The sequence below is a fragment of the Aphidius gifuensis genome, linkage group LG3 (genome assembly GCF_014905175.1).
Source record: "Aphidius gifuensis isolate YNYX2018 linkage group LG3, ASM1490517v1, whole genome shotgun sequence".
NCBI classification, from domain to species: Eukaryota; Metazoa; Arthropoda; class Insecta; order Hymenoptera; family Braconidae; genus Aphidius; species Aphidius gifuensis.
In genome coordinates this window covers 3783393-3809218 of record NC_057790.1, presented here as the reverse complement: position 1 = coordinate 3809218, position 25826 = coordinate 3783393, and the positions used below count along the sequence as shown (strand labels likewise).

The 25826-nt window shown below is 23.5% G+C and overlaps 4 protein-coding genes across 7 annotated transcripts in view; 1 reads left to right on the top strand and 3 right to left on the bottom strand.

Moving 5' to 3' along the window:
* The window catches only part of LOC122851499 (neuronal acetylcholine receptor subunit alpha-7), a 112239-nt gene extending 95741 nt beyond the window's left edge, over positions 1 to 16498 (bottom strand). For 2 of the 4 annotated variants that reach the window (XM_044150763.1, XM_044150759.1), the window contains exons 1-2: positions 12187 to 12809; positions 9352 to 10023 (exon numbers count right to left, since the gene is read on the bottom strand). In XM_044150763.1, the coding sequence (XP_044006698.1) occupies positions 9352 to 9502 (151 nt within the window). In that variant the 5' untranslated portion in view covers positions 9503 to 10023; positions 12187 to 12809. Of the gene's footprint in view, positions 1 to 9351; positions 10024 to 12186; positions 13175 to 16478 lie in introns of those variants that run through there. The other 2 variants (XM_044150762.1, XM_044150760.1) reach the window with 2 other exon arrangements.
* A 1811-nt stretch (positions 16499 to 18309) lies between these two features.
* On the top strand, positions 18310 to 22736 carry LOC122851492 (F-box/WD repeat-containing protein 5). Its single transcript, XM_044150752.1, has 9 exons — positions 18310 to 18917; positions 19000 to 19157; positions 19231 to 19408; positions 19760 to 19952; positions 20075 to 20308; positions 20386 to 20546; positions 20608 to 20986; positions 21051 to 21263; positions 21352 to 22736. Exons 1-9 carry the CDS (start codon positions 18623 to 18625, stop codon positions 21617 to 21619), a joined length of 2079 nt encoding a protein of 692 aa, XP_044006687.1. The 5' UTR covers positions 18310 to 18622; the 3' UTR covers positions 21620 to 22736.
* LOC122851522 (E3 ubiquitin-protein ligase PPP1R11-like) lies at positions 22490 to 25819 on the bottom strand. The gene is made up of 4 exons (XM_044150791.1): positions 25477 to 25819; positions 23537 to 23645; positions 23305 to 23460; positions 22490 to 23215 (listed from the first exon to the last, which is right to left on the bottom strand). Exons 1-4 carry the CDS (start codon positions 25546 to 25548, stop codon positions 23190 to 23192), a joined length of 363 nt encoding a protein of 120 aa, XP_044006726.1. The 5' UTR covers positions 25549 to 25819; the 3' UTR covers positions 22490 to 23189.
* On the bottom strand, positions 23745 to 25360 carry LOC122851502 (succinate--hydroxymethylglutarate CoA-transferase). Its single transcript, XM_044150766.1, has 2 exons — positions 24189 to 25360; positions 23745 to 24049 (listed from the first exon to the last, which is right to left on the bottom strand). Exons 1-2 carry the CDS (start codon positions 25254 to 25256, stop codon positions 23819 to 23821), a joined length of 1299 nt encoding a protein of 432 aa, XP_044006701.1. The 5' UTR covers positions 25257 to 25360; the 3' UTR covers positions 23745 to 23818.
* Positions 25820 to 25826: the final 7 nt, after the last annotated feature.

Sequence of the window (25826 nt, the reverse complement as noted above, 5' to 3'; positions counted from 1 at the left end):
ACTTTAACAAACAATCAATATATATATATAGTTAATTTAAATTATATAATATTTGTATTATTGTACAGTTAATTACATTTCTAATTCAAATGTAAATATAATATATATCATTTGACCTAAATTCAAACTATTGATTATTCATTTTTTTCTTTTTTTTTTGAACCAATCAATTTGTCGTTAGGATTTTTATATCTATGTTTCAAAATTTTCTATCTAATAAAAATACATATATATATTTTTTTTTTCTATAGTGGATGATGGGTATATGTAGAATATATAATATGAACAACCTTATGTTACCAACACAAATGACTTGGCATATCAGAAAATATAGATTTAAACATCCGACATATGGTGCTTAAAATTCTAATGATGTTGTAAAGCCAAAAAATACATGATACGTCTTATCATCATCATCATCTTTGAAGTAATGATATACAAAAAAAAAAATAAAAAACTAGCTTCTTGAGTTTAATGTCACAGATGATACAATGTGTTTTTTTATTTTGTTTTTTTTTTTGACATACTTTAATTTACTCATTCGTATGATGACAATAGAATCAGAATATTATATATGTTATAGTTTTTTTTTCTTGTATATAACTAAATAAATCTTGAATAACAATGAGCTTTGAATATACAGGTGAAAAAACACTCAACTATTTTGAATTTTTCAAGATTTATAATTAAAGCTAAGTAACAAGTAACTGCCTCCAGGCCTAATTATATCAAATTCTATTCTCATTGTTGTTGTTCATCATCATCATCATCATCATCATGATTTTTTATCTACAACCTATCTAGTATTTTTATTTTCAAAAAACGATAATGAAACAATTTTCCAGCTGGGGCTCTTGTCTTTGATAAATTCTGACTGATTATAATGAATCGATATATCCCTTCGGTCTACAAGAAAATGTCACTCAATAATATTGACACATAATAAAAAGACGATATAAAAAAACAAAAAAAAAATTGTACAACGAAAAAGAAAATAGAAAATTATGTATAGAAAATATCTATTTTATTTTATTTTTTTTTGTTTCAGTGGAGATTGATTGATCATTGTTTGGTTATTTTTTTTTTCTTTTTTTTTGACTTTAGATAAATAAAAAATTTATTATTCATTGACTAGATAATTTATCACTTGTAATAATTGTGAGTTAATAGAAAAAAAATTAATTCGAGTTTAATACATAAGTGATAGTAATAATAAATGTTTTTTTTTTTTGTTTTCGATTAAAATGGAAATTAAATTTGGCAGTAACAAAAGTGGTTGAATATAAATTCCCCTGTTTTATTTGTATTGTCATAATTAAATGAGTTCAAGTGACCGGAAGTAGTACTTTTGACTATTTATATATTATCCAATGAAAAATACAGTAAAATAAAAGTTAATAAATACTAAAAAATATTTGGTAAATGGTGATGCTTAAAAGGTAACAATTTGCATCAATAAATGCGCTATTTTTATCGTGAGATTTTTCATGTATTGTTGACCTAAATGTTCAATAATTGATCATCAAAAATATAAATGTACTTTTCTCTTAAAATCTCATGAATCCTATTAAATTTAAAAGCAAAAAATTGACAAAAAAAATAAATAAATAAATAAAACATATATGCCATATATAAATATTAAAAATGTGTATTTTATTTTGATAAAATTTTAACAAACTTTCATCAAAAAGAAAAAAAGCATGAAATTAAAATCTACCTCAATAATAATAAGAATTTACCATCGTGCAAAAATGAAACTGAATGTTTTACAATTTTGATTGAAGAAAAAAAAAAAGGTTTCCATTCAATATATGAAAATAATAAAATAAAACAATTGAATTCAGCCACAGCGATGGATACAATACTTCAAAAAAAATTATTTTTAAATTCATCTCACAATTTCAATACCTTTTATAAATCAAAATGTAATAAAACAAGAAGAAAAAATTAAATTAAAATTTTCATTTATTTATTTTCCTATATACAGAAAAATATAAATATAAAAAATATCAAGTTATACAATAACAGAAACACAGTAGAAACTAAGAGATGAGTTAAAAATTTTCATATAAAAAAAAAAAAAACAGAAGAAAATGAGAAGGTTTTTTTTCAGTTGTCCTTACGACATGCAATAAAAATAAAAATAAATAAAGCACTGAAAGACAAGATGCTTGTTTTCACAGTTACCAAGTTAAAACAAATTAAAAAAAAAAAAAAAATTAAATAAATAATGTTTTTAAATGTTAAAAAATAAATCAATAAATAAAAAGATTTCATATTTTTTTTTCATAAATTTCAAGCCTCAGTCTAAGTAAAATTTACGAGGTCAAAAAAATTTAATGACAAAATAATAATATCATAGAAAATAAATATACAATTACATGAAATTTAAAAAATAAATAAAATAAAAAAAATTAGTATAATTTTTTATGAAAAATAATTTCATAAACAAAAAAAATCATCAAACAAATTTATGTAAATTTTTTTTTGCTATACATTTCAATGTATTTGATTATTCCTCATGCAGTCTAGTATAATTTTTTTATTTTCTTCATTAAATTGAAGATGGTTGATGGATTCACATGAAACTTGAATTTTGTGTATCGTATAAAGTCAAAATGTTTTGAGCTGTATTTACACGGTACACTTGGTGGTTTTGTAAATAAGCCAAAAACTGCTTAAGTGAATACTTGCCAAGTATGTTGTATTTAATGTTCAAGTTTGATATAGAATAGGTCACCAGACAGTCAGGATAACATACACATATCCTTAACGCATACAACAAAAACAATATATGTTTAAATATATACAACTTTACCATGAAATTCCCATGTGTGTAATAAACACATGGAAATTTATTTTGTTTTTTTTGTCATTATTTATGAAATAGCTTGTAAAATAGTGACAAAAATAGTCGTAAATGAAAAATATGTAGTTGAAGCAACAATTTTGGCTTGATGCCTTGCTATTTGTTCAACTCAAATTTCATATATATATATAGGGGTGTGTGAAAATCACAACTATATAACCACCAATAGAATAGTTTGCCAAGTGTACTAACATCCTTTTACTGACTGTTAACATAAACTTCAATTAAGTGCAGGGCTTTTCACTTTATGAATTACTTTCATTTAAATATATACAAATTATTGTTAAAAATTTGCATAAAATAATTATAAATATTTAAATTTATTTAATTTATTTATATATATAAACAAAGTTTGAATTTTTATTTACAAAATATAGAGAAAAAACAAATAATAATCTTTGAAAATTTAAAGTTTTAATTTATTTATATATAAATTAATGATATTTAGAGGTTGAGTGATATTTAATAGATGAAATTTTGATGCATATATATATTTGTATTTAATATGGACATTTAAATTTTTAACTAACAAAAGAGAGAGTAAATGTCTGTGACAAGTAATGCCACTCAAAAATAAATTTACAATTTAAATAATTTTCAAATGACATAAGTTTTATCATGAAAATATATAAGTAAATAAATTAATATAATTATAATTAATATATTTTTAAATTTTATTGTGATATTTTATTACTATTTCTATTTTTAACTGACTAATGTTTATTTTTTATTTTTTATTTTTCATTATTATTATTCGTATTCTGCTTTTTGGTTTATTGAAAATAAAAATATATAAAAATAATAATTTTATTATGTCCGATGAATATATATATTTTTATTGTAGTGCTAAGGAAAAATATTTTTATATGCAATCCATCGATATTATTTTTATATGGACTGATATCATATACGATTTTCAAACTGTTCCAAATATTAAATGCAAAAAAAAATATATCTACCGTTAAAAGGTTTTTTTTTTTTTTTAAATACGAATATAGCAGCTAGAAAAGAATTTTGAATTTCAATGATGAAAGAGTAAAAGAAAAAAAAAAAAAAATTGTGATCGGCAACAAAAAAAATCTATATGAAAAAATAAAAAATGATATAAAAAAAAAACAATAATAAAAAGGTATATGAAAAAAATAATATAAAGCATAGAATAGGCAAATAAAAAAAATAAATAAAGTCAAGAAGAAGATGACTGGCGAGTATTGAAGCGCAGAATTTTATCGATATATAACTTTTAACAGAAAAAAAAAAATAAAAGGCTAGATCTCTCTCTGAGAAAACGCTCTATTCAATGTGTATTGTCATCCAACTTGTGACGTTATAAAAATGTCCAAGAGTCCAATTTGCAACAAATTTCTTAGCTTGTATATTTATTTATTTCTTCTATTTTTTCGCAACTTGTTTTTATTGGTCTAGCTACTTTTTGAAGCTACATATTTTTTTATAGATATGTTGAATGTGTATCTAACATGAAAAATTATATGACTCAACTTATTTCAACTTATTTTTTTATTTTTTTTCTATTAAAAAAGAAAAACATTTAACTTTGTTTTATTATATTTCATTTAAAGAAATTTATTTTATGTTGTTTAAATGTATACAGAAAGAATAGTGGTTTTTTTTTTAATGAAAAACAAAAGGTTGCAGTTTTATTTTATTGAAATCAAACAGAAAAAATATGCTTCTTCAATTATGATTATTATTTTTATAAATATATATTTATGTTTTTTTTTTAGCATGCACCAGTTGTTGCAATTAAATAAATGCATTATTAAAAAATTCAATCTTTGTTTTTGCAAGGTATCTATATTCATATAACGACTGTAATTAATTTCAGCTGACAAAATTTCACCTCGTTCTCTTCTTTTATATTAGGAACATGGCTTTTATTTTTTTATAATTTAACTTTTTGTAGGCTTTGCTAATTAGCTTGTTAGTTGCAAACGAGATTATTTTTACAAAAACATGAATGTACATATGTTAGACACAATGAGATGAATTAGATTAAATTAAAATTTTCAAAAAAAAAAAACAAATTACATTGGTTTTTATAATTTTGAAAAAGTACATTTTAATTACTTGCCCTAGATTCAAAAATTTTTTTGTTTTTAATTTTACTGTCAAATAATGAAAAATAAATTTTTTAATAAACTTGAGAAAGTCAATTCATCAAACAAATTTTATTTAAAAAAATAAACAAATAATAAAATAATTGAAAATAAAAAAAAAGTTAATATTATTTATTCTATAATTTTTTTATCTAAGCTAATAGATAAATAATTTAATTATTTAATTATTTACTTGTTGAAAGTAATTTAATTTGTCAAAATTTTATCGTCAAGTGGTATATCGTGTAATGATTAAAAGACAAAAACCCTTATTTCTCCTTAACCATAAACTAAACCAATTTATTGAAATAAATTTAACGAGGATACTTAAATATCCACCTTGTAAGAATACACTTAATAATAATATATATTCAATGCAAGTGATCATTCGTTTTAGTATCTTGTTTTTTTTTTTATTGCTATTAGCACTTTGAATTTAACTTTTGTTTTTTTTTTTTAAATAAATCAAATAAAAAGAAAAAAAATAAATAAAAAACTTAACAAACAAACACCCCAACAAGCCCACAAAATGTATATACAAAGATTAAGTGATACAGATAGTTTAAAGTATGTGATTTTTCACCTGTGGTTAGATGTTTAAGCTCAGTGTACACACATGGGTGTTGTATGTCACTTCATGAAATATATTATTGGATCTTGTAGGATTGTTGGGTGACCGTAAGTATTCTTTAACATTGTACTTGGGATTTACAAGAATTACGAGAAGTTAAACAGCTCCACCCAACCACCCAACTTATGTTACTCTATTTTTTTTTTTGTATTAGAAAAAAAAGTTTTTTTCCAAGTACAAGATTGTATTTAAACATCATTAATTTACAAAAAAAAAAAATGAAATATTTAAACTACCAACAAAGTTTACAATTTTTTTCATTTTTTTGTTTTACTTTTAACTTGATTTTTTTTTTTACCCTCAACACACATACTGTAGGGTGAGTTTTCAAATATTATTATTATTTTTTTTTTTTTGAGACTGACTGATCGCTTGCTTGCTTGTCAAAATTTTATGGAATTATGCTTCTAATATTTAAACAACACTCAAATATAATTGTCTTGAAAATTTTATAAATTAATTTTAATTATTTTTATTTTTATTTTGTCTGAAAAAATATTTCTAAGTAAAAATTTAATGAAATTATGCTTCTATTATTTAAACTACACCAAAATACAAGTATCCTAAAAGTTTTAAAATTTAATTCCAAATTTATCTTCCTAAAATTTGCTACTTTATACCTCCATAGCTAAAAAATTATGATATACTTCGAGTTTATGAATTTTCAATATTTAAAAATCAATGAAAAAGTACTCATTGTTGCAACGTTACATACATAAAATAATAAAATAAATTTATTTATTATTCTCATATATGATTCAAAGTAATAATTGCCTCATGTCACGAAGGAGACCAAAACCTCAAGTTAAATTAAGTTATATTATGATTACGTGGATGTACTTCTACACCGTTGATGCTCATTTCACTATGCGGTTTGAGCTTGTTACATCTCTAGAGAATGAATAATTTCTATGGATCAACAACTTATTCACATAAATTCATACAGTATTATAAACAAATCTCTACCCACTCAATCGCACTTATCAAACGCAATCTAATCTTTTTTGGCAATCAAATAAAACCATAAATAAAAAACATCAAAGTATGAAAAAAATAAAATTCAAATCCATTATCAAAACAGAAATTGAGTTTAAAAAAAATATGAAATAATTAAATAAATAAACAAAAAAAAAAACAAGAAAACTAATATAAATCAAAAAAATTATATGAAACGAAAAAATATTAAGAAAAAAAAATGAATAAAGGGTAATTGAGAGGTAGGATAAATATTTTGAAGTGAAGTAGATGCTTTTGGATGAAAAAGTAAATCCACCAGTGTGTCTTGCTTGGTGTATGAGGATTGTGGTAATTGAAAAACAGCCATAGGCAGTCATAAAGAAGGTCCGGAAGAAAAAAAAAATAAAGAAAAAGCTACTGATTTTTTTTTTCTTTTTTTCGGTGTTGCTACAAACCCCCTAGGAGACTTAATAGTTGAATATATGTGGAACAATACTGACATGAAAATATCTAACAAACCATATATCCACAAGAATATAGTAAAACAAAATAATATAAATTTTTTTATTTCAAAACATATCAGACAATACTGCATTTGTTAGATTTTAACTTCATTTTTTATGTATAATTTATACAAAATAAATATACATATCGAAAAAAAAAAATATTTTAAATAATGTTTTATTTAATTTACTTGTTTTTTCATGTAGAATAATTTGAAAAATTATTGAATCAAAGAAACATAAGTTCTAGAGAAATATAAGTATTTTTTTTTTCATTAGAAATTAAAATATTTTAATTAAAATTTTAAAAAATTCTATCAATCATTAAAATAGACATATTTTATTATATTTTTAAAAATCAAATTCAAATATGAAATAATGAATTCATTTTATATTTCCAATGATGAAAATTCAATAATAAAATATAAAAAAAAAAAAAATTTCTTTTACCTCAAGTCATTATTTTGACTGTCAATTTTTTATTCAGTTCAATCAATTAATTATAATTGTACCAGTATATTAACTATAAATAGATAAAATTATATATAAAATAATGGAGAATGTAATTTGAAACAAAAAAAATATATATATTCTTTTTGCGAATCAATGAAAATAAAAATAAATTTGCGTTTGCGCAGTGTTCTTTTACTTTCTCTTGTATTATTTTCATGATAAATAAAAAAAAAAGTGTCTTTAAAATAATAAAAAAAACCATATTAAAATGTCTAAATTAAATTCATATATATTTAAGAGTCAAATGTTCTGGTCAGTCATTAATTTTACTCAGGGTTTTGACGGTCATTAAATTTTGTGATGTTCAAATTTAGTATCTAACGACTTGATGCACTTTACTTTACCAGGATATCCAGCTTTCATCTTTTGAGTAATACCATGACTATCAGACAACCCGTTTATATATCTAGTCGACCAATGAACCAATCTCTCTTTCAACTATACACCACAATCATTCAAAATTCAAATAAATAATCAACTCAATTATTTAAATAAAAATATATTATATTTATATCAAGTAAATCAATATTTAAATTGAATAATTTTTCAATAAATTTATTCATCAAACTACTCGATTTTTTATGTGAATAAAAATATATAATTATCAATTTTTAGCAGAATTTTAAATGATACAAAAAAAAAATAAAAATCAAGTGAATTATTATGATAAAATTTTATAGAAATATTAAATCAAAACTCGTTAGTCTTTTTTACCACATAACCACTTGGTAACACATAAAATATTCTTCGATTATTTTTTTTTTTTTTTAATGTCAAGTATGTATTTTCAGGCATTTCCATTTTGTCTCGAAATAAAATTACGATGAAAAGATTTTTAATGAATTTAATAGAATCAAATGGTTTTTTTTATTAAATATATTATATTTTTTTTCCCTAATTTGAATTACTTTTATTTATTTGAATTATTGTATTTTAAAAGATTGATTGGACGAATTTGTTTTTAAATTTGTGATGGATAAAATATTAAAGAAGCTTTCAGGATTATAGCTTGAGCTGTTTAATCGAGCAGCTAGAAATTATATTTCTACAGACTATTGATAATAATAAAGCTTTCGGTATTGAGATTTCATGTTGATATACAAATTTCTAGGTATATAGATGAATAAGCCTAATCATAGATTAATAGTTATTTGTTGTGCTTCAATAAACGTATATTTCAATTGAGATTTCAAACTAGCTAAATATTACTTTTGAAAGGTTTATTGATCAACAGATTAAATACAAGATCAAAAATTCAGTATCCTTGCTCATTAATATATCGAGAAAAAATAAATTTCTAAACTTATGCTCACCGATTTATATAAGAAAAAAAAAAAGTAATTATAAATTTTTTAATTTAACTTTAATTTTATAATATTTTTAATTCAAATAAAATTTATTTTCTCAGCTGTATCTAATTTTTTATATATCTATTTTTTTAAAACAAAAAAAAATAAATAAAAATTCATTTTATAGAGTCTTGAAAATATATAAAAAAAAAAAAAACAACAAATTTTGATCAGTCACAATTGTCGACAGATAAAAATGCCAACAGGGCTTTCATGTCAGCTCAACAAGCAGTTTTATTTTATTTTTTCTTTTCACCAGTCTTGAGGTGGAATGAGAAAAATAAAAAAAACTCTAAGAAAATAACGAAACACTAGTTTTTTCCACGAGATAAAGAATAGATAAAAAAAAAAAAAGGGTAAATATAAATTACAAAAAAAAAAAAAAAAAAAAAGGCAAGGTGAAAACACTTACCTAAGGGTAAAGTTGCAAGAAGCAATAGAGTAAAGCCAAGGCTCAGTGTCCATGGTTGTAACCCAGGAGAAGCAAGTAAAAACACGTTTCTCGTATTTTTACAAATATTTTTCATTTTGTCAATTCTCCCTTCTTCAACCAGTCGCCACATTATTATTTCTTATTAATTTTCAATTGAAATATTCAAATAATATTATTTTCTTTTTTCTTCAACACAATAATACACATATACACACAATCACCAAAAATAACGAAAAAACACCTCACTAATTTCCACAATTAACTCAACTATTTATCAATATTTTTCATTATCATTTCGTGTTTGTTTTTTTTTTTATTTTAAACGTTTATCATTTTGTTATTTTTATCTAATATATTTTATTATTTATGCAGATGATTTTTCATATTTTCCATCTACACCTAAATTTAATGAAACCACCCACTTGCCTCCCGATTTAGCCGTCATGCCAAATGGAAAAATATTTTCAATCGACATTAACAAATAAATACTTGTGATTATTTCAAACACTAATCATCATTTATTATTTATTTTTACATATATTTATTTTTTTTGTTTCTATTTTGTCTGTATATATTTATTTTGTATTATCCAATAATTTTTTTATTTTCTTTTGTTATATTTCCGCTCACCTTGTGTTACCGACAAAAAGACTGTAAGAAAAAAAAAAATCATGAATAGATCTTGAGCTTTTCTTTTGAAACGAAATTCTTTTGTATATATTCAAGAAAATGGGAAGATTTCTCTATTTATTATTATTATTATTATTTGTTTTTATTATTTTAAAGGTGTTTTCAATTTTTTAACGACCCTATTATACGCTTATATTCTCTAATTCTCTATTTCCCAAATTTCTTCGTTTTTTTTTGTCTCTCTACTTTACTTTGACTTTTTTTTTTTATATAGGTCTCACGATCAGAGGGTGGAAATTAATTCAGTCTGATGGGGATAATAAATGATGACACTCGTGTTCTCTGCAGGGAATATTTTTTTTTTTTTTTTAATCTTTTTTTCTGTAGTCTGTTTTACGTTTATCCTTTAATTTTTTTTTTTTTTTTCTATCGAGAGGACTGTATGGGTTGAATCAATGGAAATAACTGACTATCTTTTCATTCCGCTTTTGCACACGCATACACATATTTATTAATGAGGGTGATTTTTGAACCGGAAGCTATGATAAGAGCTACAGATTTTTTTTTATTTGATCTTGTATTTCGTAATGTTTGTATTAATTTATTTGTAATATTGACCATTTATTTATGTTATCTATATAATTTATATTTATAAAAATTATCATTTCTAATTGTTTTGTCATGTTGAAATTGTTTTATTTGTGTTGTTGGAATACTACCTATGCATCAACTTGGTTTACCCGAATAATTAAAAGTTCATATATTCAATTTTATTTAATCAATGGTTAATAAATTTTATAAACAAACATACGATAACAGAATAATTAACTATTTTCGAGTTTACATGATTAGAAATTAAATTATTTAATCAATGAAAATGTTTAATTTTTATTTCTACGTTTATTTTAACGTAAAAAAATTAAAGAATATTTTTTAACTTTATATTCACGTTAATTTTTCATAGACAATATTTGACTATGAAATTTATTGAAAAATTTCTCTACTATAAAATTGTTTAAACTGTGTTTATTTTGTAACATATAATTATACTTTAAAGCTGATATTCTATCATATAGTATTGGCATTAAATTTTTTTTTTTAATCTCAATCCACTGCTAATGGATTAAGTATTAAAAAAAAAAAAAATGAAATAAATTTAAAAAATAATAAAATGGAAAAAAAAATAAAAATAAGCTAGGGTACTCATTGTTTAAATAGTCAGTTATATAGTAAAACGAGATTGAGAATATTTATTCGCATGAAAAACTGGGCCATCCAACCAGCGGAAGTACGAATCATTCCCATCGTACTGAGTATATTTACACACGACGCCTGGAAAAAAATTCTAGCCTCGATAAAATGATATTTTTTCACACGATAAAACCAATATTTAAAAATTTACAATCTAATATAAAGCTTGTTTGCTTTTTTTTATATATAAAAAAATGTATATTAAATATAAAAATGATTGTAATGGGAAAAAGAAAAAAATAATAATAAAGTTAATCAATGATATAAAAATTAATAGATAAAGTTTTTGATGATAAAGTTAAAGAAGAAGAAGAAGAAGAAGAAGAAAGTAAAAGTTTTAAAGTTTATGTATCGATAGGTTACTTTTATAAAATACATGTGGTATCCCGAATGACTTTAATTACTTGGAAACCTCAGACCATTTCACGGGTTATCGATTTTGCCTTGAGCCAGAAATTGTGGTCCTTTTCGTTGCCTAGATTTCGTGATAAGATGGTGGGTCATATAGTGGTATCACGTACTCAAATAATATATACCTCTAAATCTTTAAATAAATCTTCACATAAATTTGGCATCTTTCTACATCATTCACATAGCAACAGGATTTTAATTTTCCCTTATTTTTTTTACTACTTTAAACACTAGCTTTAATTCATTTATATTTAAAAAAATAAATTTTCCAATTTTCTATTCTTTTTAATTTAATCAGAAAAACGTACTTGGAAAATTTACTTTAAAAAATAATCAACTTATTAAATATACATTTTCTAAACTCGACAAATTTATATTTATTTATTTTTTATATTATTTTAGGATTTATTTTTTTTTTTTTTTGGCTCAACCTGCAGACACTAGATATCATTTTTTTTTTTTATCGCAAGAGAAATCTTCCCCACTTTTATATGTATTTTTTCTACACTCAAAAAATCTTACCAATCAATTTTCACTCTAAATATTATTATTATTTTTTCAAATGTATTTTTTTTTTTTCATTTTTCTTATTCGGTCATTGTCACTAGCCTCGCCTTGCCACACACAGATAAAATTTTACCCTCAAATTTAGAAGTTATAGTCATGATATTTGTAAGATTTGAAGGCTAATAATTATTTTACTATCCAACCATTAAAATTTTGTTGTTTTATTTATTTATAAAGTACACTATCGTAAATTTCGTAATAAAAAAAATATTCTAATGATAATAAAAATAAAAAATAAATGAGAAAAATATAAATGTTCAAGTAATCTAATTATATTTTATTTTTGAGGGTTAATGATAATTGAATCTGGTGACAAGGCTCGTGTGTTTGGCTTACAGGTGTCCCACATCAGTAACACACACCCCTCGGCCCACACAACACACCACTATCACCCACCTTCCACCCACTTTTGGCACTGGCCAAAGTGAATGACCCGGGCAAAAAGACAAAACACACTAGCGCCAGTGTTTTCAGATTAATCGGCCAACTGTAAATCTACATCAGAAAATCACCACGCGCTTTTTATTTTTTTTATTTAATTATCAATTTTATTATTACTAATAATTGATATTCACAATTTATTATTATTTTTAATTTTTTTTTTTTCATATATAAATATTAAAATTCATAATTTAAATATTAATGTAATTTTTTGCAATATTTAAAAATTGGAAAAAACAATAAATTATTCAAATTTAAATTGAAAAAAAAATAATCTGTTGCTCCAATAAATAAATTGTTGGGACACTAAATAATCAATTTACATTATTTTTATTTAACTATCATAATTATTATCTGAACGATAAATTAGATTTTTTTTTTCTTTTTTTTTCTACATTCAATTATGTATTGATTATTTTAAATATTATAACAACACTAAGCACAATAATATAAAAAAAAAAATTTATAATTAAACCAAAAATATATTGTTGAATGTAAAAAATATCATCCTTGTATTGTTTTTTTTATTTATTAAATTACGTTTAATTCAAATAATATTAAAAGGAAAAAAAAAAATTAAGAAAAAAAAAAAAAACAATTAAAAAATAACCAAAATGAAAAAAATAAATTTATATTTAAAAAAAATATATATTGTCTAAATTGACAAGAGTCAGTGGTAGTATTTAAATTGAGTTGCTAAATACGCGTATTATTTTTATGATAATAGTAATAAAAATTTGAGCTGCTCTCACCCGTACGAAGGGTTGCAACGTAACTGAGATGCTGTGTCAATTGTTAGGGGATGATTTTAGATTTGGTACAAAATCCTCTCGCCTAGAAAGCAGCACTCGCATGATGATATATATATATAAAAGAAAAAAAGCACAAAAAAAAAAAAGCACAAGAGAAGAAGAGTAAAAAGAGGGAGAATGAGAGAGACACCCCTGTATAGCTTGTGTCTCGTTGATTTTACGATGGGGGTCGCCTCCAACTAGACCAACTAACATTTTCATCGTGTGAAGCTGCGGACTGGACCACCACGCAAGTTTCTCCCTTCTCTTCCTGTATTATATACAATTTTCTACCCAGAATAAACCTGCCATGCTTGCCTGCTTGCCTGCCTGTCTGTCCTTGCTTGCTTTCACTCTACTCTCACACCCTTCCTACCCCTCTCATCCACAGATCAATATTCTACCCCCAACAAACCCCCGTATACACGGTGAGATGAAACGATGAAGCATCTCTTTCTCACACCATATTTTTTTTTTTTTTACTTGTTTTATTTTTATTTATTTATTTTTTTTTCTTTCTTTACTCTACTCGGTTTTTTCTTTTATATATTCTATGGGTTTTTTTTTCTTCTCGTTCACCATATTCACTTCTTCTTGGTGAGCTTGATTAAAGATTTCCGAGCTTTTATCAATGTATAGATAATTTTAAACTGTTGTATATTATAGAAATTAAATATTTTGTTATAATTTATTAAAAATAATCAAATGAAAACTGAAATTTATTTGTTTTTTTTTTTTTTATGATCAATGATTTATATTAAATTGTTAAAATATTATTTAAACTTTATAAATGTCAAACAAAATAAAAGAGAAACCAAGGGAAAAAAAAAAAAATAGAAATTAGTTTTTTTTTTTTTTTATGTTTGGCTATCGAAAATAACTTTCTATTATAATATTTAAAACACCTGGTGCTTGGGGATATACTTTGACAATATGTTTTGAATAATGTGTGATTTACTTTTTTTTTTTTAATATCTGAATATAGCTAAATCTATATGAACGTTAAATATTTTTTGATAAATCACGAAACTGTATTAACTAAAAAAACAAAGCTATTTAAAAAAAAAATCATTAATTATTTCAAGTTTATTTTAAAAAATTAAATAAATCTTATTTTAATGATAATATTTCCGTCATCAAGGAAAATTTATAAACAATATTAAATTTATTATATTAAAAACATGATGGAATTTTTTAATTTATCAATTAATTTTTTTTTTTAAATGTTAAATATTGATAATTTAAAAATTAACAAACAAAGCTCATCAATAATTTACGTCATATAGAAAATATAATTTTTTAAATTAATCACTAAAATTAACAAATAATTGTTCAATTCAATAAAAATATTAATTACAATTTTAGTTATTAATTTAAAAATGACATTAATTTCCCTCATTGAAAAAAATTAATGAAATTGATTTTTTCTATATGAAAAATATAATGAAAGTTTTCATTTTTCAATAATTTAAATTAGTTAATTATTGCTGATAACAATCAAACACTAAAAAAAAAAATTAAAAAAGGTCGGCAATGAGAATCATCAACAAGTTTTGTATTCAATTTTTTTTCCGGTTGTTGTTTTAGGTAGTTACTACTCCAACATAAAATGGATCCAGTGATACCAGTAGTATTCTGGTCATAATATATTCATAATTGTTGGTTTATTACTCAAGCCATATTGTAAACAAAGTTGACGCTGAAATTTCAAGACCCGACCGAGTCTAAATTATCACACAGACTTTCGGACATTATATAATTATTAGGAAAATACACACCATTGTTTTATACAATTTGTATGTACTTCATTTAAACAATCCAACGACAATTTGACTTTAACTTGAGTCAAGTTTTATATAAATAAAAAATGTATTTCACATATTATTCCAAATAAATATTTTAAAAAAAGCAAAAACTATTATATGTATTTTCATTTTTTTAAAATTATTTAATAATGCCAAAATTATTAAAATATACTAAACAATTATACTTATATCAAGTTTAAATTTATCAACTCAATATTTATTTTTAAAAAATAAGAATTAAAAAAAAAAATCAAAATTGTTTCTCAACACTTTACTATTTATTTCATTTAATTAAAAAAAAAAAATTACTCAGATTATTATAAATAATTGAAAATAAATTTTTTTGTGATATTTCTAGGATTAAAAAATAATTTTAAATTCTATCTAGTATTTTTAACTTTTTTAAAATTAACTATTTTACTTTTTAAAATATTTAATTTTGAAAATTGCATTAATTAAACTAGGGTGGTTATTATTGCTATGGGGTAAAGGGGAATCATCAACTGGATAAAATTATTACTATGCTTGTAATTGCACACACACACACACATAACTCATCCGGAAATTACAGCGAACAATTGCATTAAATGTCAATTGACTGGACAACGATGATATTTCTCTCGATACTTTCGATTACTAATGATAAAGAACAAACGCGAAAAATCTACCAGCCAATTGATTCTCATACTTAGTTTAATGAATTAATGATAAAATAATTTTTATTTAGTTAACCTTGACTTTTGTTAACTAAGCAATTTCAGAAATATAGAATTGAAAAAAATAAATATATAAATTATCGGTGAGTAACAAAATTTAAACTCACAACTGCGATATTTTTATAAACTTAATTTACGAATAAAAAAAAATAGAGTTATCGTTATTTGTGAAAATTAATACCAACTATTAATCATCAAGTTGATAATTTTAGTGTCCAAAGTATTTTTAGGTATTTCGTTTACTTTCAAATGTTCAAGTTATAAAACCAAGTACTTTAATTACCTACAATTGAGCATGTTGCTAGTTAACATTTCAATTCTTGGGCAAATAGAAGCTCGATGGCATTGCAGGTATTTCAAGATGATTTTCGTTTAACGATTGATTTTCAAAAAGACCATACCGATGTCTTATGCATTGAAAATATTTTGTAATAAATAAAAAAAGCCACACTGAAATCAAAAATATATTGGTGACAATATTATCAAGCATTTACCTTAAATCAGCTAATCAGCTATCACCAATTGTATCAGCGAAAGCCACCAACATGTTCAAACAGGTATATTACAGCCATGCCAAATATATTTATACAAAAACCACTTTCATACTCTCTCAAACACTCTGAAAAATAATTAAAACATAAAAAAATATTAATTATTTTGTTCAATATTCAAAAACAATTCAATGAATCATTGTGGCAAAAATAAAATACAATTTAAATGTATATAATTATGATAAAAAAAATTATTTTTTAGAGCCTGATGTCATATGGAATCAAATCAATTTCATCATTTAATTATGACAACGTAGTTTAATTTAAAAAAAAATAATTATCAGAGTTATTTTCGAGACATTAAACGAATGTTCTAGATGACGATGATGATGATGATCCAGTTGCATCTATGGAAAGTACGCCGTTAAAAAATGATTGTTGCATGTTGAAATTGTTGTTGTTGCATATACATGACGAGATGAAACTTGGCATTTGTTATTCAATAAAATTTCATCAGTTTTATTAAATAATAGTCGCATCAAAATAATAATTAAACTCATTTATTTTTTTTTTTTTGTTGTATTGGTCCAGTTGTTGATTCGCATAGAGACAATAATTATGTTTTATTGTCAACCGATTAAAACAGAGATGAATTGAATAAAATAAAAAAATATTACATAAACAAAATTTAATGAATAGATTATGACAATAGTAAAGGAAAAAAAAATGTTATCATTCAACGTGAGCAGATGTTAAATAAAAAATAAATTGAAAAAAAAATATTTAATAAATCCCAGCTCTTAATTTCGTGAAAAATAATTTTTTTTTACAAACGAACTTGTAAAAATAATCATTGGAACCACGATTATTCAACCCGGGTAAATAAAAACTGCGTAGTTTTTTTTTTTTTTGAGTAAAAAAAAAATCAAGAGCGTCTTTATATGATGCCGAGTAACGCTATGTAACAGAATGGCTGCCGTTTTCGTGAAAAAATTAATTTTGCCAATTTATCCATTAAAAAAAAATTATTGTCATTTGACCGCCCGTTTTTTATCAATTAATTATCATTAAATTAAAAAAAAAAAAAAAAAACGAATAAAACCAAATAACGGAGTATAGACTAGATCAATCTAAAAAATTATTAATCTCGCGAAAAAAAAAAAAAAAAATGATCACGCCCGCGATCTTGTCGAATAAAATAAAAATTCAATTGTTTGTGAAAACAAATAAAAATTCGAATAAATTACAATAATGGAGTAAATTAATGGAGTAAAAAAATTAAAAAAAATAAAAACACAAAGTAATTTTAGTAAGAAAAAATGATAAATAAAAAATAAATTTCCAGATAATAATTTACACGGCGTCCCATGGCAGCCATTTTAATTGCAAAATTTTGCGTCGCAATAATAAAATATTAATATTTTAATTAAAATCAAACAATTGCACATGGATTAATTGTTTAAAATCGATTGGAAATTTATTTTTAATTAGTTAAATAATAATAATGAAATATGATTGAGAAAACAATACCAAAAAAATACAGGAAAGCCCCAAAAAACAGGATAAAAAAACCAATATAAAAAAATAAAAAAATAGACTACAAATTAACACTTTCACTAGCCGGCGAATACTGAGCAACCTGAGCAATCCAGAGCAATTTCAAGCAATTTCGAGAGGACTTGAGGTCATCAGGTCGCCCCCCGCAGATTTCAGGACCAATGAGAGCTTGCGGGTGCTTGCGGGGGTCCAATCGAAATAAACACTAGCGTCATCTGTCAAACAAAATACGCAATTTACAATTTGTTTCTCCATGATAAATGTAGACGTCTCTAGCAGTGTTTTTTTTTTTTGACAATTATTTATTTATTTATTTACCTTATTATTATATTATAAAATATTTGTTCTATTAATTAATAATTATTAACTATAGCTATAGTCTAATCATCGACTATTAATTTATTTATATTGACATCATACTAGTTTAATTAATTATTAATTAATTTCCTGTATAATTGTGAAAACAATCATTGTTCTTTGAACAAAAAAAAAAATGAATAAATGACTCAACTTTTGATGACAGATCAGCTGTAGCAGCTGTATCAGTAAAACAACATTGAACAACAGTAAACAAAGATTTGTCAGTCACGATGGACACTGATTGTGCTCCACCAGAAATAACAAATATTTCTGTTGATAATAATAACACATCAAGAAGTGTCACACCTGATTCTGTATCATTAAATTCAAATTATAATGATTTACACTGGTATTACATACCTGACTCAATATTACTAAGTATATTTCAATATTTAACTCCAAAAGAAATTGTCAATGCTGGTCTTGTTTGTACATCCTGGAATCGTATATCACAAGATGAATTATTATGGAAAAAATTATTTTATAAAACATATAAAATTGAGCCAAGTGTTGGTATTATGCCAGGTATGTATTTTCATTTTTTTCAACAAAAAATATAGCCAATTATTTATTATTAAATAATTTGTTAATGTTATTTTACTATAAGGTAAATCATCATGGTTTGATGAATTTAAACGACTGACATATCACACACCATTGTTAGAAACTGAAGTGTTACTTGAACATTCACATCAAGTACTTCACGTTAGTTTTTCTCACAATGGTAAAATGTTTGCTACATGCTCCAAGGATGGCTATATTTTGGTGAATTAATTTTTACAATTAATCAATTTTAATTTGTTGGGGTCATCAAGCTTAATTTGTATATTTATTTTAGGTTTGGAATAGTTCATATCCAGCTGCAATTAAATATCAACATGATATGAAAATGTTTAGTTGGAAATATACACAATTTTCACAGTTTAATTCATCAGATACATTGCTACTTGTGTCTGGTGTACATTTTGGTACACTTCATAGTACATCTGGTGAAATTGCTGTTTTTAAATTAGCACGTAAGTCACAAATTAAATAAAAAATTAACAAATTATATTATTATAATTTTTTACAACTTGTAGTAATTATATTTATTATGATTTTATTTTTTTATAATACTAATAGTAATTATTTATTTAATAAATTATGATGAAATATTCAACTACTATATTTTTTTTTTCTTTATAAATAGATTTCTTGTTGTTAAATTTCAATAGTCATGTGCCAAAAAAAAATAGAACAATTGTGTTGACCAAGTTTAATGATAATTTTGGCATCTATTATAGATATTTGATTGTTAAAAATTAAACTATTAATTTTAAATGGATAGAAAATAAATTGATTAAGTTTTTTTGTAAATTATTTTATAGCTGGCTTTGAATTACAATGTAGAGTTGTTAATAAACCTTATGACATATTTGGAACGTGGTACAGTGAACGTCATCTTTTGAGTGGTGATTTAAATTGGCTTGCACACCTGGTTAGTTCAAGTGTGTTATGGCTAAATAAGGCTAATCAAGAATCAGCAAGTGAACATGTACCAATAATGAATCAACTTTACAAGTAATAAAGTCCAAAATTATAAATAATTTAAAATCCAATTTCCATATCTTAATTTGGATATGAAAAAAAACAATAAGGAAATGTAATTTTTATTAATTAAAATTAATTATTTTGTTAATTAGATTTTATAATTCAAATGCTGCGTCAATCAGATCAGTCATGGTTGCAAATTGTCTTTGTCCAGAATTAAATACAACTCAACAAATAAACGATCAGCCATCAACATCATCATCATCAAGTAATAAAGATGAACGTGGTAATCCAATGAGTCATAGAGATATTTATTCATCATCACCAAGTGATGATCAACCTCAAGAAGAGCCAGATATTTTACATCATGCTTCATCAAGATTACAGTTAGTAAAACAACTTTTTAATAATTATTATTTGTAATTTTTTTTCTTCATTTTATTTTATTTATTTGGGTTTTTAGATACACGACACTTGAAGGTGGCTTTATGAATTGGAAACGTCTTGGTGATGGTTTTGAATATGCAAGTCCAATACGATATAATCAAGAATATAGACAAGTTGAAATGGAAAAAGGAACAATTGATGATGAAATTGATAATGAAGAAAATGAATTGAATTCAGGTAAAATATATAAACACTTGGAAATAAATAAAATACAAAATAATTGTATTTTAATTTATAGAAGAAATAGAAGAAGAAGAAAAAAATGAAGATGAAAAGGAAGATGATGAAGAAGAAGAAGACGAAGACGAAGAAGAAGTGGATGATCTAGTTGATAATCCAGAAAAATTTTTAATATTTACAACTGGTTCACAAACATATACACCACATCAAGTTGGTTTTAAACGTATAAAACCTGTTAATTTTCCAAAAAGATTAGAACCAGGTCTATCATTACGTGAGAGACTTGCTGAACGTGAAAGAGAAAAACAAAATTCTAGTTTAAAACAAGAACCAGACTATCTTGATTACAATTCAGTTGCTGGAAAATTTGATAAAGTTGATCATTTAATTGATCTTCATGGGCATATTATTGGAATGGGTTTATCACCTGATGACAGGTAAAATATAAATAACATAATATTTTATTTAACATTTAAATAATATTTATTATATTTATTTAAGATATCTTTATGTTAATACACGACCATGGCCTCGAGGATACGTTATAACAAATCCACTACAACCACCTCCAATTGCTCAAGAAATTGATATTCATGTTATTGATTTGGTAACACTTAAAGAAGTTGGAACAATGTTGAGAGCCCACAAAGCATATACTCCAAATAATGAATGTTTTTTTATATTTCTTGATGTTTGTAATGAATACGTAGCCAGGTATATTTTATTTATTTTATCATCATATATATTATTACGATAATTTAACAGTTATATAATTTTTATTTATAAATTATTATTTCACAAGTGGTGCTGAAGATAAACATGGCTATTTATGGGACAGACATTATGGTGTTTGTTTAGCAAAATTTCCTCATTCTGATGTTGTTAATGCTGTTGCATTTAATCCACATGATCCAGAAATGCTTGTCACAACAAGTGATGATTATACTGTAAAGGTTTGGAGAAGTAGAGCTGCTGCAAAGTCACTTGGTCTTGATGAAAATGCCTACAGACGAGGACTTGAAGTACGAAAAAGACGTAAATATCATCAAAGTAATTGTAGTGTTGACTGACATGAATCATTATTTCAAATTTAAATTATCTTCATTTATATATCGTTAAATTTATTTAACAAAGAGATAAATCAATATTGTTATTATGTTTTTACATTATATTTTGTTTTTTTTTTTTTCAATTAAATTTGAAGCTTTTTTTAAAATTTAATTTATTTAAAAGAGTAAATTTGTGGTAATTTATTTTTAATTAAAAATTTAAAAACAAATGTACTCTTTTAAATTTTTTTATAACATGCGAAATTAAATTTTGCAATATTTGTTAATATTTCTATATAAATATATATATTTAAAATATAATTATGTTTACTTTGCAAACAATATTTAAAATTGTTATTTTCGTTTTATTTTTATAATTTATGCTTGCCATTTTTTTATACGTTTTATTTTTTGTAAATATGTTGATGTAAATGCAAATATACCTATATCTATTATTTTCAATGGCTGTTAAACAATATCCTCAGAATTTATTAAGTAACATGTGATAATATGTTAACAATAAAATATTAATGACATTATTGAATAATATTGTTCAAACACTAATAGTTGTTTAAATAAATAATGAATAGTATATCCGCACAAATGTTTATGACATTGTTTTGTCAATTAGCAAATAATCTTGTTAAATCAATCATTAACAAAAAAGTCAGTAGTTAGATGAAAAATAGATAATAAAAAAATGTTTTATTGTTAAATCTTCTTTGAAGCATTAATATTTTCATTTGAAAAATAAATATTTAATAAATTTTATCTAAATTTTAAGAAAAAAATTGCCTTATTTGATATATTTTTGTCTTAGAATAAATTTTAAAACTATTTCGAAAAACTTTCAAATTTATTTTTTTTATCTTGAGACTTTTATTTATAATGCATGTTTTTTAAATAATTAATAAATTATGAAATGATGATAATGAATAAATAAAAAGAAAAATGTTATGAAATAATTGAATATATAATTTTAATGTTATCCATAAGTATATCTTTTCTGCGATTTAAATGACTATTTTATTGATTAACCGGAAGCCAGGAAGCACTTGAATTTAAAATCCATTTAATATCTATCATAAGTAGCTTATATAAAAACTCAAGTAAATTAAATTGTGACTTTTAAATTTAACGAGAAAAAATAGTGATATACTTATGTATAACAATAAATTGAAAATAGGTTTCAAATTTTACCATTATAAATGTGTTATTTGTTCACACAAAATAAATATTGTAAACTCAAAAAAAAATGCGCACAAAGTATTGACCCAGTATGCACATAATTTAAATAATAAATAGAAAAAAAAAAAAAACGAATTGTCAAAAATAATTGTAGTAAGTAGATGAAAAAATAAAATACAAGATTAATTAATTTATGAAAAATCACAAAATGTTTTCAACTAAAAACTACATTTTTTCAATTTAAGTATATTTTTTTTTTCCAGTTAATTTTTTACGACGATTATCCTTTTTTTCAACAGGAATAATAATAATTATTAATATTTTATTTCATACAATAACGAATTGAATTGAGCTAATGATTTTTTAAAAATTAAATAATTAAATTTTTAAATTGGCAATAATTTCATGTTGATCCTGTTGGAATTGGTTCTGTAAAATACAATAATTGGATATATTATTAATTTTATTGTTGTATTATTGAATAGCAAAAATAAATAATATAATATGTGAAGTCTTACCAGGTCGAGGCGTAATACTGTCACTTGGTGTTATTGTTTGACCTGGAATTATTTTAATGTGACCATCTTTGTGACCATGACAATGTTCACATTCGTCTTCACTTTCGTCAGAACTACTCTCACCGAATTCTTTTGGCTTCTCATAAATACAACAACCTAATCAATAATTCAAAAAATTTATTATTCAATAATATTACAAATTAAAATCATCTTCAAAATATTCACAACTTACATTTTGATTTTTTTTTATTCATATTTTCATTATCAACTGTGCTCGATGTCCACTGTACTTTTTTACTTGATCTTGGTTTTCTTAGACACAATGTAATTGTCTGAACATCCTAAAAAACAACAAAAAAAAAAAAAAAAACAATAATGATTAAACAAAATCGAAAAATTTAAATTCTGTAAAAATATTTATTTAATTATAACAAATATATTATTTATAAACAAAAAAAAAATTAAAAATATTTAAAAAAAAAAAACACAAAACACTGATGCAAAATAAATCAACTTATTGGACAATATTATTTTTAATTAAATCATCAATATCATCCTGTGAATAGTCGAGTATATCTTCAAGAATTTCTCGAGTATGTTGTCCCAATATTGGTGGTGGTAGTCTAACTTTATTTGTTCCATAACTGAATGTAACAGGTGGACCAACAACTTTAATTTTTCCGACACTTGGATGCTCAATTTCCTTGACAATATCAATGCTTTTAACATGCTCATCATCAAAGACCTACAAAAAAATTAAAAATAAAAATAAAAATAAACCAATCAATCAATAATGTATCTTGGCTCTTCTTGTTTGTATTAAAAAGTTAATTTTCACATGGTTAACTTGCTCATATTGATTCAGAAAAAAACTAATATATTACCTCTTTGATGGAGTTGATAGGTCCATAAGGAAATGGTGATCCTTCAAATATATCAGACCACTCTTTATTTGTTTTAGTGACTAATTTTTGTCTCAATATTATTAATAATTCTTCACGATTTTTAACTCTCAATGTGTTGTTAATAAATTTATCATTATTTTTCAGCTCAGAAAGACCAATTTTATCAACAAATACTGAAAATTGTGCATCACTACCAGTACCAATAGTCATAAATCCATTTTTAGTTTTAAATGCTTCATATGGAACAATACTTTCATGTTCAGATCCCCATCTTTTAGCTTCTTTATCAGCATTCAAATAATTTGATCCAATATTTATTAAACTTGCAATTTGTGTTGATAATAAATTACACTGTATCCATTGTCCTTTATTGGTATGGCTTTTTTGTATCAATGCAGCCATTATTGCACCATGTGCATATAAACCAGTTGCTAAATCAGTCATAGCAACACCAACTTTACATGGTTCACCATTTTTAGGTCCAGTTATATGCATCAAACCACCAATTGATGCAGCAATAACATCATAACCAGGACGTGATGAATATTTACCAGTTGATCCATATCCAGTTAATGAACAATAAATAATATGTGGTGCATATTTTTCAATATCATAAAAACCTAATTTTAAATTTGACAATTTACCTGGTACATAATTTTCAATTATAACATCAGATTTTTTAGCTAATTCATATATTATATTTTGTCCTTTTTTTAAATCAATACATATACTTTTTTTATTTCTATTAACACTCATAAAATATGTTGATTCTTTATTTTTATTTGATGAAATAAATGGTGGTCCCCAATGACGACTTTCATCACCAATATTTGGACGTTCAATTTTTATTATTTCAGCACCAAGATCACCAAGTATCATTGTACAATATGGACCAGCAACAATTCTTGTTAAATCAAGTACACGAATACCAGATAATGGTGATTTATCAATTATTGAATTTGTACTATTGCTACAAGCTTGTTGATATAAAATATTTTTCATTGTTTTTAACCAATAAATATTACAAGTTTTATTTATTTTTAACATGTTGATAGTTTTTTTTAACAATAATTAATTTAAAATAATGTTAATGTTTATTTTTTTAAAACAAAAATTTACAATGTATAAGTAAACATAAAAAAAAGATAATTAAATGTGTCAAGAATTTATTTATTTGCTATCAGATGTATGTGTTTTTTTTTTTTTATTTTATTTTTTTTTGTTTATACTTATTACGTTTAAAATCTGGTTAATGATAATGTCATACCTGATTTGAATCGACGACATCTTCTTGCAAAACAGTCTCTGTTTGTGTCTGTGAACTTGAAGGACCTGCCATTTAATTATTGGAAGAAATTAATAATTAATCACAATATCTAACACTCCCGATAAATTATTTATTTTTTCTTAAAGTTTTATTTTTTTATGCATGTGTGTTTATTATTTTTTTTTTGTAATAACGATCGGACACATGTAGAAAAACGAGAGAGAGAGAAAAAGAGCAGTCTCTCTATTTTTTTTTCGACAAATCTAATATGACTAACGTCACGACAAGTGAATATAGCCTTTTTTTTTTTCCTTAAGTTGTTGGTAAAACTGTAAATCTGTAATGTCTAC